At 40.6% G+C, this 16214-nt stretch overlaps 2 protein-coding genes and 2 non-coding genes across 6 annotated transcripts; 1 reads left to right on the plus strand and 3 right to left on the minus strand.

Annotated features, from left to right (window-relative positions):
* Positions 1 to 930: 930 nt before the first annotated feature.
* im:7152348 (uncharacterized protein LOC559250 homolog) lies at positions 931 to 5969 on the minus strand. Its single transcript, XM_042417433.1, has 5 exons — positions 5367 to 5969; positions 4053 to 4285; positions 3079 to 3590; positions 2639 to 2743; positions 931 to 2537 (listed from the first exon to the last, which is right to left on the minus strand). Exons 3-5 carry the CDS (start codon positions 3426 to 3428, stop codon positions 2492 to 2494), a joined length of 501 nt encoding a protein of 166 aa, XP_042273367.1. The 5' UTR covers positions 3429 to 3590; positions 4053 to 4285; positions 5367 to 5969; the 3' UTR covers positions 931 to 2491.
* Positions 4496 to 4567, minus strand: trnap-ugg. Its single transcript has one exon. It is a non-coding gene; the product is annotated as a tRNA-Pro (tRNA).
* Positions 5004 to 5075, minus strand: trnap-cgg. Its single transcript has one exon. It is a non-coding gene; the product is annotated as a tRNA-Pro (tRNA).
* Positions 5970 to 6012: 43 nt separating the features above from the next.
* Positions 6013 to 15473, plus strand: cep63 (centrosomal protein 63). 3 transcript variants are annotated; one of them, XM_042417430.1, is made up of 17 exons: positions 6013 to 6113; positions 6375 to 6415; positions 7022 to 7199; positions 7581 to 7676; positions 8143 to 8265; positions 8352 to 8465; positions 8597 to 8770; positions 10068 to 10213; positions 10455 to 10598; positions 10687 to 10789; positions 10877 to 11074; positions 12138 to 12224; positions 12363 to 12550; positions 12629 to 12953; positions 13058 to 13250; positions 14349 to 14448; positions 15002 to 15473. In XM_042417430.1, the coding sequence occupies exons 2-17, from the start codon at positions 6375 to 6377 to the stop codon at positions 15291 to 15293; spliced, it is 2502 nt and encodes an 833-aa protein (XP_042273364.1). In that variant the 5' UTR covers positions 6013 to 6113; the 3' UTR covers positions 15294 to 15473. The 3 variants fall into 3 exon arrangements, with proteins under 3 accessions (XP_042273364.1, XP_042273363.1, XP_042273365.1); XM_042417429.1 differs by having other exon boundaries at positions 6035 to 6214; XM_042417431.1 differs by lacking the exon at positions 14349 to 14448 and having other exon boundaries at positions 6038 to 6415; positions 15002 to 15105.
* The last annotated feature ends 741 nt before the right edge of the window (positions 15474 to 16214 follow it).

The raw sequence follows: 16214 nt of genomic DNA on the forward strand, positions 1-16214 counted from the left end.
GAAAATTCAGTTTACTTTCACATGATCAAAAAAAGCAGCAATTATTTACATTAGTGAAGCTGGAACTAGAGAATGTTTGGCATTTTTTCTTTATAAATGACTTAAACATTTAATCAATTATTAAAACAATTGCTTATTAGTTGTAAGCCGATCAACTAATTGATTAATCAACTCATCTTTTAAGCTCTAATTAAAAGGTATTAAAATTAGATTTTTTGACAGTGGGCCTCTCTACAAGACAGAGCCTAAAATGCAGAAGCCATCCTAAAACCCTTAAAATTTCACTCTCAGATTCTGCTCTAGTATTACAAACTGTATTACAAAACTAATTTGCAATTACTCAGATTACTTCAAAATAAATGTCAGTGTCTGCCCCCCCCCCCCCCCCCCCCCCCCCCCCCCCCTCAGGCAGCCGTTCACTATACCCAGTGCATAAACCAGTCTTGGTACTGGCACTATGTTCAAGTTCTATTCTAGTTCATTGCACTTTTAGTCTCAGACTTACAGTATTGCAAAAACACATCCATCCTGAAGGTGTCTGTGTTTTATACCAGACACTCTAAATGCTAGGTGTGATGGGCAATGCTGTGGAAACAGTCTTGCGCCATGTTTTTTCTTCATATGAAATATTTCTGTGGCACCTGCTCTTACAACTGCCCCATTAGTCAGTGCGAACAAACCACACTGCAGTAGTTGAATGTAACTGAATACATTTACTCAAGTACTGTACTTCAGTACAATGTTGAAGTACTTGTATTTGTTTTCTATTTTATGCTGTTTCATATTTCTGCCCAACTACATTTAATAGGGAAACACTGTACTTTTTACATATTTACCTCACAGTTTATAGTTACTTTGCAGATACTTTACATACAAAACTTATTATATATATATTTATAAAACATGATGCATCAATATTGATCACAGAACTATTCAGCAGTATATTAAACTAGCTCCACCTTCATCAGCTACATTAATTATTACATGTTATTGCATCAGTAATAATATATTTTGGTGATCATACCTCTGTGAGCTTTTTAATTAAGGACTTTAACTTAATGGAGACGCTTTATATTGTAGTAATGCTACTTTTACTCAAACAAAGGATCTGAGTTCTTGCACTGGGAGTTGTTTCCTGCTTTGTTCCACCCTAATCCCAGTGATCTGTACTACCAGGACCACATCACGAGCCAGTAAATAGATTGCGAAACTGAAACTGGAAGTGTGCCGCTTTCACAACCCTGTTTGTGTTCGTTGGTTCTTTGCGGGGCTGCTGCCTTCCTGCTGTAGTCCAGACTGCAGCTGTGACAGCCAACACTGAGCTGATGCCAGTTCATTTAAAACTTGGATGCAGCTCCAGGGGTCTGGCATTATGGAGGAGATGATGTCAGTCACTGTGATAATAATTCACTGTGAGAATCCATAAACGTCAAAATGACTCATCTATCTGTCAAAATATGACTGAGTGTAGTTCACAGGCTTACAGTTGAGACAGCCTGTTACAACTTGTAGGCCACCAAACCAGCGTGACAACCAACAGATTTCTTGCTCCACACAAGCAAATAACAATGACCTTAATATGACTGAGATGCCAAACATAATAATGCCCTCAACTGTGACCCTGAACTGATATTTTACTCTGCTCCAAATAGGCAAACCCTCTTTTTTTAAAATCTCAGAATGGTACATTCTGTATGTTTTTGTACCCATAAGGTAACACAAAAGAATAAAGGTCATTTTCATGAAAGTGATGATCCAGTATTCTAATATCATCTAATGTGGAATACTTGCCAGATGCTCAATGAATGTGGTTCATAATCTGCTTTCATGGTTCAATGAGTCTTTTGTGAAATGCTTTTGTTGTGTATCGAGCCCACAAAAGAAATCTTCACATTATGCTGTTTAGAAATCTCTACTGGCTTCACTTGTTTTCAGTCATTTAAATACTTGATGTGTCATAAATGATGTACAGAGTAAAGAAGAAAATGGTCATGTTTTTCCTTCTCCAGCAGCTATGAGCTCATGATTCTTTAAGATGACAGTCGTCCTCCGAAGCCACAGGATATGATCACCAGGAATTAGGAAATAAAAACACACATTAAAAATATTTTCAAAAATAGGTTTATTAAATACTCTGACAACTAGCAACAGTAATAAATTATATTCAGTGTTCTGCAGTGGACTTGTAAAAGGGAACGTCCTCAGGAGACCATCTGTTACGAGGGGGTCTTGGGGTGTTAGTCCCACTGGGACAGCTGAACCAAATCCCACAGCACCAGCTGGGAGAATTAAGCCTAGAATAAATAATGGGGAGACAGGGCACCTTTGGCTGAAGACAAAACAATGTCCTGACTGGAGCACAATTGGATTCTTGGTCCTAACGGCCTCAACTTTCCTTTCACTGACAAAGGTTGGTCTTCTTATGACATCTACCATCCGCAAATAATATCCTGAGAAGCATGTCATTCTTGGTCCAGCTCTTTTTTTTATTTTAAAACGTCTCTTCAGTTGAAAGCCTGCGCCAGGATTTCATCTCCCTTAAAAAAAATAAAAAAATGAATAAAATACATTAATATCCACATTTTCCACAAAATCCCTCCTTGGTATTATAGCCATTTATCACAGAGTCAGAACTTACACATTGCTTCCCGGCACAATCCTCTCTTGCGGTTGCTTTGTCAAACTGAACTTTCTGAAGAATGCACGAAATCTTAGCTTTGTTCTGGAGGACCCAGAGGAAACGCTGAAAAGAAAAAGTTCACGTGTTAGAGAGTATCTTACTCCAGCAGGATGTACAGAAGCACTGCAGAGCCCAGCTGCTAATGAGGCTGCTTTGTGGACAAATGTACTGATTAACACTAACCTGTGAGAGGCTTGGTATGGCTGGAATTTTTTGGATTTAGGTTCCAATTCTTCAAATTCAACACCAGTTCACAAGTGATACTCTTCTTAAATTCTTTCTTTTCTAACATTTTTAGCTCTTACACACTTTACAGCAGCAATATTTTACATTATGATACAGTGTTTGGAGAAAAAAACTCATATTTATGTTCTCCAATGTTAATTTTCTGAACCTACCATTCTGCTTGTAATGAAGGCTGTTGTTTAGCCTCCGTCCTCTCCTCCTCAGCTTCTTCTTTCAGCCCGTCCTCCTCCTCCTCCGCCTCGGCCTCCGCATCCTCCGGTATCTGCTCCCACAGCCTGCTGTCGACCCACAGAGCTTCCTGCAGGCTGAGGCCACGTCCTATGCAGGTCACCCGACGACACAGAGGGCAGCCCACGGTGAGCAGCCCGCTCCTGGCCTGCGACATGGTCTCCAGGCATGGGTCACAGAAGGTGTGTCTGCAGTGGAGCACCCTGGGGATCCTGTCCATCCGCGAGTAGGGCAAGAGACAAACACTGCACTCGCTGTCCTCACACAGAACCATGGTCAAACCAAACTGAAGACCACAGAATGTGATGGAAAGGATGAAAATGACTTTCTCTGGATGATCAGGAACCTGAACGTCTCACAGAAAACGCCCACTGTCCAGCAACTGTCAGTGATTAAGGTCTTGTTGAGATAGATGGTTGCTGCAGTTTTCTTCTCCCTGTTGAATAAAATAGCGTTTGTTAGAAGCCTTTTCACACTGGAAATAATTGTAGGGCAAGAGATTTTTAGCCATATTGAATTGTAAATATATGTATTATTTTCTCATTTCTAATGTTAACAGATAAGATAATAATATCTCAGATAAGACTTCCATTATACTGTTATTTGTAACTCCATATTTATAACTAACAATGACAGTGAGATGCAATTTGTGAGTATAGTCTTGATTGTGGACTGGTGAGATAGAAATGTTAAAAGCTGAGAAAATTAAAGCTGAATAACAATAAAATTAAATGACCAACATATGTGTCCCTTATATATTGTCCCTATCTTACATTATCATATTATTTCAGACATTCATTCTAAATATAGAAAAATCTAATAGAAAACAAAACACTATCCTCTACTAAACATAAAAAAACAAAATCCAGAAAAATATATGTTTGTGTAAAGTACTTACAGTTAGCTTGCAGACCATAAAATATTCCCAGAAGAGACTCGATGCTCCTTCAGAGCTGCATCAAAGTATTGTCCCTTTGGACTGTACAGCACAGCCACACAGCAGTGAATAGAGGGGCTGAGCCGGCTCGTCTGCCGCCTGTTAGAAGTGTCTGGTGTGTTTGTGGGGGCGGGACAGAAACAGCCCAAACCTTCACAGCACAACAGCTGGGGAGGCAGAGCGGTGGAGACGCTCTTTGTTCAGTGTTTGACGGAGGGCAGGTGGAGAAACGGGTGTGGGAGGTTGAAGGAGACAAGTGTTAGGAGAGGGAACAGGCAAACAGTGATCACGAACCTAGCGAAATGCTCCCCTATTCAAAGCGTGAAGCACATGATGATAAGCTTCGGTGTATTCAAATAAATTAAACTGATAGATGGATAAATACATTATTCTAGAAAAAAGATGGGCTCGTCCGGGATTTGAACCCGGGACCTCTCGCACCCAAAGCGAGAATCATACCCCTAGACCAACGAGCCACACTTTTACCACTGAAAGAGTTGTGTTTTAATATGTGACCAACAGTCGGTTTTTCATTATTTCTTTTTATGTTTATTGACGTTATATGACTTCACGCTGGGCATACTATTAAGCTCTGTACCGTTCAATACCCCTAAACACTAAAAATGTCTGCGGACAGCATGTTCGTACAAAGCCTGTAGCTCACTGGTAGCTAACGTTAAGGTAGCGTTAATGTCCGGTTGCGAACAAAGCGTTCAACTGAACGCAAATATATTTAAAACAACAAATTTCAGTCTCTTTTATGTCACATATCAACATGGAGCAACTGAATAAAGCGACGTTTAATAAGGCCACAGTGTAATGCAGTGGGTATTTTAAAAGCTAATGCTGTTTGAAACAGCAGCCGACTGAAGCTTTGCGTTAGCATGGAGCTAGCTATGAGTCCAAAATAATGGGCTCGTCCGGGATTTGAACCCGGGACCTCTCGCACCCGAAGCGAGAATCATACCCCTAGACCAACGAGCCACGTGTTCACAGAGGCGACGTAACGCCATATAATAATTTCAACCGGAGAAGCTAAGTGATCATAGTTTGTAATTTTTATTCGTGCCTGTACTTATGATTATCTGGATTACCTATCGTTACCCTAATCATTACAACCCCCGTGGCCATTTAGCCCCAGACTATTACAATAAAGACTGTTTAAACAAGCTTCATTATGTGCCACATGTTAAAACGCTGTATTTTACCAATTCAGCACCTTGTAATTGAAGGACTACTTAATTTGAGCTGTATGAATTTAACTTGAATACACACCTGGAAGCCGAACCCCACCTGTGACCCCAGCACTGTGGAGTTACGTACGATGTGCTGAGGTCATGGGATGGCGGTGGTGTTTACCGCATTGATGTAAATTGTATCTTTTGTGGGGAGCTCAGAGAAACGCTGGTACATTTACTTTGTTCTTTGTCCGAATATAATATACCTTTATTACTGATCATAACTATCCTCACTTTTTATTACTTTGGAAAAATGTATTGTTTTGATTCGCTGAATATGACAGGAATCTCTTCTTGCAGTTCTATTTGATTAATTTTCTCAATATTTTGACCAAATTTTATATCCACAAATCCAAATTCTTAAAAAAACCCAAACATTTAGTCCCCCTTTCATGTTCGTGATTGTTGACTCAAGCTGTTAAAAAGCTGTTTATTTATAAAAAACAAAAAATAAAAAAAAGGTGGCGTTACCGCCTCACAACAGGAAATGCATTGTAGCCAATCCCAGCTTTGGTCCCAGTGCGCGTTATTTTTTCCCACCCGCATTCTGCGAAGACCCGCCCTACTTTACCTCTGATTGGCTCTGACCCTGATATTTTTACCTTAATGCCAAAACATATCCAACCAAACCAACAAAGGCAACGAGTATTAGCCAATCAGAGGCAGAGTAGGGCGGGTCTTCACAGAATGCGGGTGGGAAAAATTAAGGCACCCAGTGTTGTACACTGAAGTTCAGTTAACGATGTAAACCGACTTAGTTAATCACTGAAACTACTTAACGCTAGTAGGTAACTTAAATCATCTGCATACTCAAATTAGCCTTAGCTATGATTCAAGTCGAGATAATTACCGCTAATTCGCAACTTCAGCTCCGCTTGTTAGCAGGTAACGTTAACGTTAATGCTGTCACAGAGGTTGCTAGGCAAGTCAGGTTAAACTAGCTGGTAGCTAACTTGAGTCAGTTAAAGTTAAAGTTTATCCACAGAGCCAGTACGCTGTAAGTTATTCACAACACTTTAATACAGTGACTACCAATTCCAACTAGATGGAGGCGTCTTTGGGAGCTCTACAAAGTCCTGACCTAAGGTAACGTTAAAGTAAACTGATGATAAGCTAACTAACTTCAACTACGTTCATTTCTTCATATCACATGACTTCCAACTTTGTGAAAGTGAGCTCTTTGGGTGAAAACAACTTCGATATGTAAATGATTATTATCATTGTTGTTATTAAGATTTGACGAGTCTAAATAGTGGTTTAGATGGAGAAATATCAGTGAAATAGCCCTTTTTTGTGTGTTCACAAATAGAATAAATGTTTCACAAATCTGAAATTGAGTCTCCTTGGTAATCTAGCCCAGATTTGACTGGTTTAAGTATAGTGGTTTTTGATTTGGACCTGGTCTAATGTGTTCTGGATGGGGAAAAAGCACTTTTTTGTGTTTTCAAGAGCAAAATAAAGGTATCACAAATCTGAAAGTGGGTTTAAACAGCGTTAAGGCTTTTTGATATGAAGTTTACACTCTTTCATAAGTGTAAGTTGTGAAAGTGTGTAAGTGTGAGAATCGGTTGCCAAATATCATTATTTATGTTTCCCTTAACTTTCCCCTTTAACCCTGAATCTGAAGCTGACTTCAGCATCATGATATGTAAAAGATCTTTCTAACATCACTTTGTTTTGATCCTACATCAGCTCTGTGCTGTCGTCCTGTGAGCCAGAGCTCCAGGAGCTGATGCGACAAATTGACATCATGATCAACCATCAGAAGAGGGAGTGGGAGGCTGAGATGAAGGCCATGGAGCTCCGTCTGAAAAGTGGGGAAGAGGAGCTGTCAACTTCCAGGAATCTCATTGAACGGAGGGACCTGGAGGTGAAGTAGAAAACCCTCCCTCAACTTATATTTCTATATATATTATATATTCTATATATATACCTGTTATATCTTTGAACCAGTGAGGCTGTTTCAGTTAAAGGTTTCCGCCTCTACACTGATGGCTGAACTCTGATTGATTGATCATATACTCTTACTTTTAGTTGATAAGAACTGGAAGGGCGATCGTATTCCTTTGTTATGAAGTATTTAACCATAGCATTTTGAATTAAAGACATGTTTGGAAGAAAGAGATGGAAATACAGCAGCAGACATTCACCATTAATCTTAACTTGCATGGCACTAACGTTACTAAATCATGTTGCTATTTTGGCATTTTATCCACATTTTTGCAATCCCACCCATCACCGCTGATTATAGATCGGATTGCTCCGCAAGCAGCTAGAAGATGTCCAGACTGATCGACAAGAGTTAGTCACCAAGTACGAGCAACAGCTGCAGAAAGTCCGTGAAGAGGTGAGATGCTTGTCAGTTATACAATTACACAGTTGGTCAAATGTGTGTCAGTTAACTGATCAACAGATTGAAGTATACATCTTGTACTTTTCTTTTCAACATGTGTTGAAAATTCAGGGTTAAAATTGTAGTTTACATATTCGGTTGAACGTGGCTGAAAAACACTTCAGTCCTTAGTAAATAATTCAACCTGAAATTTGCAAATCTACATAAAACTACATAGTTATTTTTTTATCCTTGCAGACTGCTTTGATTTTCTGACCCTATCCTTTACTCTGGAAACATAATGTACAACACAAGATGATCTGATATTGATCAATGTGAAGTCTAAGGGCAAAACATTGATCAGTACTCAAGGTTTCCGAAAAATACTTGAATTTGAGAATGCTTTTTCACACATTTGTTGGTGAATGGATTTATATAGCAAATTGAAACTGATGAAGCTTGACAAAGATGTTTCTTGCAGTTGGATAAATTGAAGAGGAGTTATCAAAAGCTTCAGCGCAAACAGCTCAAGGACACCAGCAGAGGAACGAATAGTAAAGACAGTGACCTCTCAGAGGTGACCCGACTCAGTGAAAAGATTGAGGTACAACACTCCTTCATCCACCTACACATTGTCCTTTACTGCCATCTACGGGATATTTGAAGTATAATCCTTGCCTCTCCCTGCAGGAGTATCATCAGTGCTCTGTAGAGTGGGAGCAGCAGCGCATCCAGTACCAAACCCAACTGACAGCACTGGAGGCCCAGAATAAGAGCCTGACTGATGAGCTCATGCACATAAAAGTAAAAGCAGATTAATAACTTACACATGTAATGTCAGAGAGAGTTTATTGCTGAAACAAAGTGAAGACAGGTCATTTTTTCTGCATTAATAAAAGTGATTTCACATTGTTTGTCTGTCATTTGATTTCCAGTCCCAGTCGGCGTCCAGGCAAAAAGAGAGGGAGCACAGGGAGTGCTGTTTAGAGGTGCAACGTCTGTGCACTCAGCTGGAGAAAGTTCAGGGCAGCCTGCACTCACAGGAGCTGGAACTGGAGCGCCTCCGACCCCTTGAGATGTGGCTGGGACAGTACCAGAGAGAGCAGCAGGTTAGCAGATGATCATGATGGGCCCCTTGGCTACACTTTTTGCGGGGCCCCCTACAATCCCATATTGCAAAAAAAAAAAGAAGGAATGATAACCATGTGGTTCAGGGACACGTTTTGAGCTATAGCTGCTAAATATAAGACACAGCACACACATGCAGAGAATACAGACGCATAAACACAAACAGCTGTATCCTGTAATACTGTATAAACACAGTAATGGCTTGTTTATTACAGACTCAGGCCTACAATTCATATTAAAATGAAAAAGACACAGTAACCAAGTGCTAAAATGTAGTTTAAACATTTTCAGAGATGTTTCTTCCCTTGGTAGCACATGCTATGTATCAGTTTCTCTTAGTCCAATTTACAGTCAAATTCAAATCATTGGCAACACCCACAATCTGACCTGTGACCAACAGGCAGCCAGAGATCTCCTGCATCCATGCAGATCCCAGGATCAGTACTTTAGACAGTGATCGTGACACACTGTTCTAAAAGATCCATCTGTCAAAAGGAAAACACTCGACTGGAAGCTGATCAACTGAGTTCAACCTTTATCACAACTAAACATTTAAAATCAGGAAAGTTTTCAGCTCATCACAGCTTAATGATCCAGAAGGAGGCAGATCCAGTCACGCATTATTTTATAACAGATGCTTGAAATCTGCAGTTTTTTCTTGTTTTCACAAGTCTGTTTAACAAATTTTATTTCATTATTCATTCAAAAAGGAAACTGTGAAAATCGTTCGTTCTACAGTAACAGTCAAAGTTTGGACATATTTTCTTAATCAAATGAATAGGAAGGTGTGTCCAGACTTTTGACTGGTACTGCATAGTGTTGTGGTGTGAAAGCAGCAGGCATGTGATGCGTGCAGGTCTGAATGAAATCAATGGGCTATTCTCATTGATTTCATTCAGAGGTCTGCTGTTTTAGTGGATCAGGCACCTGATTTATTGGCTGCCAGTTTTAGATAGATTTGTTATAAAAATGAATTTGCGTTACGGTATGGGGGATCCTGCAGCGTGAGTCAGCTTTTGTGTTAAACTGCATCTATATACAAGCAAGGGAAATAGATGCAAAGAGTCAGACAGAGTAAAGCTTGAAGTAAATAGTGATGGATATAGAGGAATTCATGTTTTCCAGGAGTATTCAGCTGCAGCCTGGAAGCTGATATATCTTAGAATATCAGTCACAAATACTCACATTGACTATGTTTAAGAGTAACAGCAGAGTAGTGCTGCAGTCTTGACTAAAATGTCAATTCATAAGCTGATTATATTCACTGCTCTTCAACAGGTGCTCTCAGAGGAAAGGGAGGAACTCCACGCCACACTGGACTCTCAGGATACATTTGTACGAAGAGCCAGCCTCGAGCGCCAAAGGCTTCGTAACGAGGCTGCCAGACTCAACCAAGCACTGCAGGCTAAAGATCAAGTCATTCGGTGGGTGGATCTATAAATAAGCTCTATATATGATGCAGTACAGCAACACACACACAAGAGGGCAATCTATACTGTCACTTTAGGTAGCATGCATTGGTGAGTAGATGCAGTACGATAAGTTCAGGGCTTGTTTACTGTCTGAAAAGAGTTTGTATAGAAGCCAGGACTGCATTGTAAATACTATATTTCAATTAAAGGAAGCTGTTGTGTGAATGTTTATTGGATGGTCCTGTGTATGCAGCTCTCTGGAGGACTGTCTGTCAGCTCACAGCTGCGTCGGTGTGGAAACCCTCAGACAAGACCTGGAGAAGACTGCAACCAAGCTTCACTGTGCCCAAGCATGTGAGGTTCATCTCAGGGCTGAGGTGGCGTGTCTCAAAGAAAGGTGAATGCTGGTCTCTTTGTATAGCCGCTTTATAGATATTTTGCCACATTAACATAAGTTTCCTTTTGTTGTTTTGGGATTTGCTCAGACTGGAGAAGGTGAGCCGACAGAGAGCAGACCACTCAAAGGCAGAGCAGGAGCTGAGGAAGGTTAAAGCGGAATATGACCCCTCTGTTGCAGAAATGAAAAAGGTCAGATTACAAAAAATATATTTTCTTTTGTCTTAACGTTTACCAGGTTAACGTCTGTATCACCACCTATTTCAATTCATTCTGCAGCTCAGAGAAGAGCTTCAGAGGGCCAAGCAGACTCACGGCGGTGAGGTGGAGGGCATGAGGAAGGAGGTGTCAAAGCTGACCAGGGAGCTGCACCAGCGCGACCTCACCATCGTCACACTGAGCAGCTCCTCTTCCAGCATCAAGCAGCAGCTTCGAGGCGAGCTGGAGCGAGCAGAACAGAAGACAGCTGAGCTTCAAGTAAGCAAGCAGAAGAACAAATATTTGGTCATTTTAAACTGTCAAAACTGATTCAGTTCTCTTTAGTGTAGATTGTTTAAAGCTGTGCTGAGATCATAGTAGTTTCATAATCCTGGCAGGTTTGGAATCAGGACCCTGAGCTTTTTTCAGACATGGAATATATGTGTTAAAGCAACGGCTTTGTGTTATTTGTTATGTACATGTTTGTTATGGCTTAATTCAGACATGACAGGAGTGTTACAGAAAGAGCCATAATACTAACACCTGGTATGTGAGGATTTTAAAACTCTGCTTCTCACAATGAATCCTTCAATACATTTTCTCATCAATTTCATACTTTATTAGTTTACTGCTGCCTATTTTATATAAAAAACAAAACAACTCAGACAGTGCACAAGTATAGAATGACAAGATATTAAGTTGGGACTTGTTTAAATCCTATTTCCTTACATGCTTTATGCAATTATGCAATTCATAATTTAAAAGTTGAAAATGTAGGATTGGGGACTGGACAGCGTGTCTGATGATTCTAGTTGTTTATAGACTGATCTGACATGAGAAGAACCTCCTCAACAACTTAAAATTGTCTTTTCTTTGTGAATAAGAAATAAGAATAATAATGATATATTTACTACATGCTCTTAATAAAGCAACCTAGATCTTATATTTCTGACGTGGAAAGTTGCAGCCACACACTTTCTCATTCAAAAGAATGGACAGAAGCGTCCAAACTTTTAACTGGTACTGTGCACTGATAATGAACTTTCCCGTGAAGCATCTTGTGTCCAGCAGTGTAACTTTTGAAATGAAAAATATGTGCATTGTCATCACTTCTGGACTTTTCAATGAGGGAGCAGGAGGAGATCTTGAATTAATTTTAAGGATTTTAATGAGGTAATCAGACTTTTTTTGTGGAAAAACCACATCAGACAATAATTGTTATTCCAAGCTGAAGAATGCTCTACATGTTGTATACATTTTTGTCTGAGGGGATCTTTAACAATTGCTTGTTAATGTTGACAGTAAAATGAACCACAATTTCTTGGTCCTCCAAATTTCTCAGATGACTCAGGCACAGCTGGACACCCTGCAAACTGAGAACCAACATCTGAAGAGTCTGCTGCAGAGAAGAGAGTCTCACTCACCCAAGGTTTGTCTGCTTTGACACAGTTATTTAGTCATTACACCCGTTTACAGACAGCATCAGACAGGATTCTTTTCTTAATTTGGCTTTGACTCAAATTTGACTCATCTCTCTTTGTTGTTTACTCCCTGAATCACTTCTCAGAGGGTGGATTCCTCGCTTGCTTCCCTGAGGGAGAGTTATGTGTCATCTCTGAGCAGCTTGGAGCAGGAGAATCGGCAGCTGAGGCAGGAACTTGCTGAGAAGCACACGCAACTTGGGCATCAGGACAAGTATGAACGAGCCCTTCTCAGTCACGCCACGACTGACCAACCACAGCCTCCTCAGATTAGGTACAAAGCAAACACACACACACAGCTACAACAGATCAAGAAATCAAACCCTAATGCAATTCTTGTTTTATTCTGTAGTAATGAAGATCACAGACACAGGGAGGAGGTGCAGGCCACCCAGGCTAAGCTGCGGGAGAACAACACTTGTTATGAAGGAGAGATCCAGAGGCTCTTCAAACAGCTGCAGACCATGTCCCAATCCTCCACAGAGCAGCCCTGCAGCCAGGCCCAAGACAGCAAGTCTCATTCTGCAGCATCCCGCTGCTCCTCCAGCTCATCAGGCAGCAGAAGACTCAGCAGGAAAAACTCAGTGCCAACCTTAAGCTCCAATGAATCTGCAGCAGAGGGACACAGCTCCAGCTCAGAAGACTCTCGAAGCTTAGTACTCTCTCCTTCGCCAATGGTGAGGCTCATCAACATTTCCACTGTCCTATTTTTTTAAGCCAAGGATCTCAATCATCTCTCAGTGTTGTGTGTGTGTGTGTGTGTTTTTTTCTTCTCTCCCAGGAGCCTTTGTCAGTGTCACCTGCAGACGTCATGGTGTCTCATTTCTTGGAGGAAGAAAGCTTGCGGTCCAAGGAGCTGCTCCAGAGACTGGACACCTACATCCAGGATATGAGAGAAAATAACACCATGACGGTGTCAAAGCACCTACCTGGTGGCTTAGAGCCCGAGTCTGCCCAGACTTCAGTACAGAATGGTCAGTGATTGAGTGGTGATGGTGAAATAAATGAGAAAATAGTGCCTTGAACAGAAAGACTATGTTCTTGTACTTAATTAGACATTCAATAATGTCAACAGATGGGGTGTTTGGTATCTGCTCTCTACTGAAGAGACATCCATTCCTATTTTTACACAGTTTGCACATTTAAGATCGGTGTGGCATCGCGGAGCCTCGCGTTGACAAGTGTTTCTTAAGAACTGTCAGAATGAGTGAATGTAATTCAAATATTCCAGTGAGTTGCCATCTGGTTGTTGTCACACCACAGCGCTACACCCAATCCCTCTCCATCCCCATAGTGAAGGCCAAGTTGTATGAAGTTACACATAAGACGTAGTATTTGTCTAGCATAGCTGCTTAGCTCAGATTTACTTCTGTCTATTATGTATTCATCTGTGTGCCAACAGAAGCTGAATGTCTATTATGTGTTTATATGTATGTCAGCAGAAACTGAATGAAGTGTTTGAGCTCTTAGAGGTAAATGTGCGTCTGGTGCCACCAAGTCATCTTTAAAGAACAAGTGCTGACTAATCAAATGCTTTGTTTCGTCAAAGTTGCACTTGAAGACGCTGCAAAGAATGCAGTCGCTGTCTGGCAAGCATACATGTTCAGCTCCTGCATAAGAGGTAAAAGACTCAGTAGTCTGCGTTTGTAACCCTAAAAACACTGCAGAAAGATAAACCAGCCTGCCTACAGGATTACGCCACTGTGAGTCTGTTTTAACGGTGTCATTATTGGCTCAGAATAGGAATTGAGAATATATCTTTACTTTGCAACTGTCCGTTTTAGAGCCGCAAGTAAAGATTATTTTCACCATCAAATCATCTGCCAATTACTTTCATGATTAATTGCTTTAATCGTTTTGTCTACAAAACAGCAAAAAAGCAAAAAAATGCCTGTTACAATTTACAAAAAGAGTCCAAAGTGACATATTCAGTTATCAATAGTCTAAAACTCAAGGATACTTAGTTTACTATCATTTAAGACAAGGAAAAGCAGTGTTATTGCTTGAAAAACAATTATGAGACAGTTATCAAAATAGTTATTAATATCCCATCGATCGACTAACTGTTTCAGCTCTGGTCTGCTGTCTCATCCACTGCCTCCACCGACATTTCAACGTGCTCAGCTGTCTCAGCGGCCACAAACAAGTGGTCGTGGACGCACCACATAAACTGTGAGTCATGATGATTGTCAACAGAACGCTAGAGTTTATCCAAATTGTTTGCCAATTGTTTTCCGAAAGTCATCACCATATCTGAAGTTCTCTAGAAATACTAGTGATTCCAGATGTGTGGACTCTGGTGCCCAAGACGTTTTATGTTATGTTGCATTGCCTTCAAGCTCAGACAACCTCTGACCTCTTTGTGTTCCAATCTTCCAACTGGGAAAAAACACAGGAAAATGCTTGATTTAATGAACAGAGATGCTTTCCACTGAAGCTAACATTAACATTTGTGAGATTTTATTATCAGACTGTGGTGGAAATTTGCCTCAATAGTGCTTTTAATGACTTGAAATGGCCTTTAGAAAATTGTCAAGCATTCTTGGCGTATTGTGTCATATTTGTCTAACTTTTGGTTGCTGAATTCCAGAAATCTTGAGTTACTTGTTGGAATTCTGACATTAAGTGGCGATCCTTTACACTTTTCCTAGTAGGAGGCTGCATATTCCAATTTTTCAAGTTGGCTGGAATGCAGCATTAATGTGTGCTTTGCATTTACATCCAGAGAAAAGAATGTTCTTGTGAGCCAAAGGAGTGTCCGTCCTCCCTGCACGTCCATCATAACTGGGAAAATACCACATATGTACATGTCTGTCCAGACATCCCAGATAGCAGGGAAGGAGAGAAAGCAGTTTCTACTGTCGCTCTCCTCATCTCCCCATTTACTCTTCTCCCGAACACCCCCCCACCATCACCACCACCACCACCACCACCACCACCCACCCTGCAGAGGCCCTCCAGCTAGTCTTGCAAAGATTCAGAGCAGGAATGTGTGCACCATGCCAATGCTGTCATGAACCTTCCCCTGCGGCCTGCTTTGTCCTCATCATTAGCGCTTATGGAATGTTAATATCAAACATGTGGGGCGCTGAACCTCAGAAACACTGAAAGGCCAGGAGGGAAATAGTTGTATTTTACTGGCTTCTTAATGATGGATACAATGACTGAATGGAAATAAAATGGAAAAAATCTCAAGAAATATGTGTTTTCCATTTTTGCTGTCACAAAATTGCAACACAGAAGTTCTGTTAAATTGTTTCTGAGTCCAGTGACTTCTCACTTTGGTATTTGGTAGCCTGTGTTACTAGCACTGTAAGCCCCAACAAACAGTACTGAGGAATTTGGCAAGGCAGGCATTCCTCTGGCTCTCTCTCTCTCTGGAGGTGAAAAGGTTTTTATATGTGGAGATTCCTTGAAGGGGCCTAGTAAAAGGGAGGAGGAGGGAGGCTGATTCAAGTCCAGGGAGAGTTTGGACAGCCTGTAGAGGACAGACTTGTTTACGTAATGTTTCACAGAAAAAATTTGCTCCGGGCTGCAAGATGATTGAGTAATTGCTAAATTGATTAGTGTAATGAATTAAATTGCCCACATTAGACCCTAAACTCTATCAGGACAAATGTTACGAGTGCAAGTAGTAGAGTGATGCAAACAAAGGACACTCTCCCTCTGAAGGAATTCATTCATTGCCCTTTTTTTTATTACTATCATTTGCTGCTTTTATATTATGTTTTTAAATGGGTATTCCAGCAAATCAGTTTTGCACTTCCATAACACTGGCTGACTTCCAAGAGAAAAATTAAAAAGGAATGTTCAAAATTGAAGCAGCAATAGTTGAGTTATCCTGACTTTCAATCTTAGGGAACACCAGGTTCTATATTTCCTATAATGCAACTCAATAGTATCTTCATGTCTAATAAATGCCCACATCTTTTAAACTC

Source organism: Thunnus maccoyii, chromosome 7, assembly GCF_910596095.1.
Source record: "Thunnus maccoyii chromosome 7, fThuMac1.1, whole genome shotgun sequence".
NCBI lineage: Eukaryota > Metazoa > Chordata > Actinopteri > Scombriformes > Scombridae > Thunnus > Thunnus maccoyii.

Excerpts from the sequence above, each read along its gene's own strand:
- im:7152348 (XM_042417433.1), bottom strand. The coding sequence starts at position 3,428 with ATGGTTCTGTGTGAGGACAGCGAGTGCAGTGTTTGTCTCTTGCCCTAC. Across the intron at positions 2,744-3,078 it reads CCTTCATTACAAGCAGAATG|CGTTTCCTCTGGGTCCTCCA; the intron begins GTAGGTTCAGAA and ends TTTTCTTTTCAG. Across the intron at positions 2,538-2,638 it reads ATTGTGCCGGGAAGCAATGT|GGAGATGAAATCCTGGCGCA; the intron begins GTAAGTTCTGAC and ends ATTTTTTTTAAG.
- cep63 (XM_042417430.1), top strand. The coding sequence starts at position 6,375 with ATGGAGGCGTCTTTGGGAGCTCTACAAAGTCCTGACCTAAG. Across the intron at positions 8,771-10,067 it reads AGTACCAGAGAGAGCAGCAG|GTGCTCTCAGAGGAAAGGGA; the intron begins GTTAGCAGATGA and ends GCTCTTCAACAG. Across the intron at positions 12,225-12,362 it reads GAGAGTCTCACTCACCCAAG|AGGGTGGATTCCTCGCTTGC; the intron begins GTTTGTCTGCTT and ends ATCACTTCTCAG.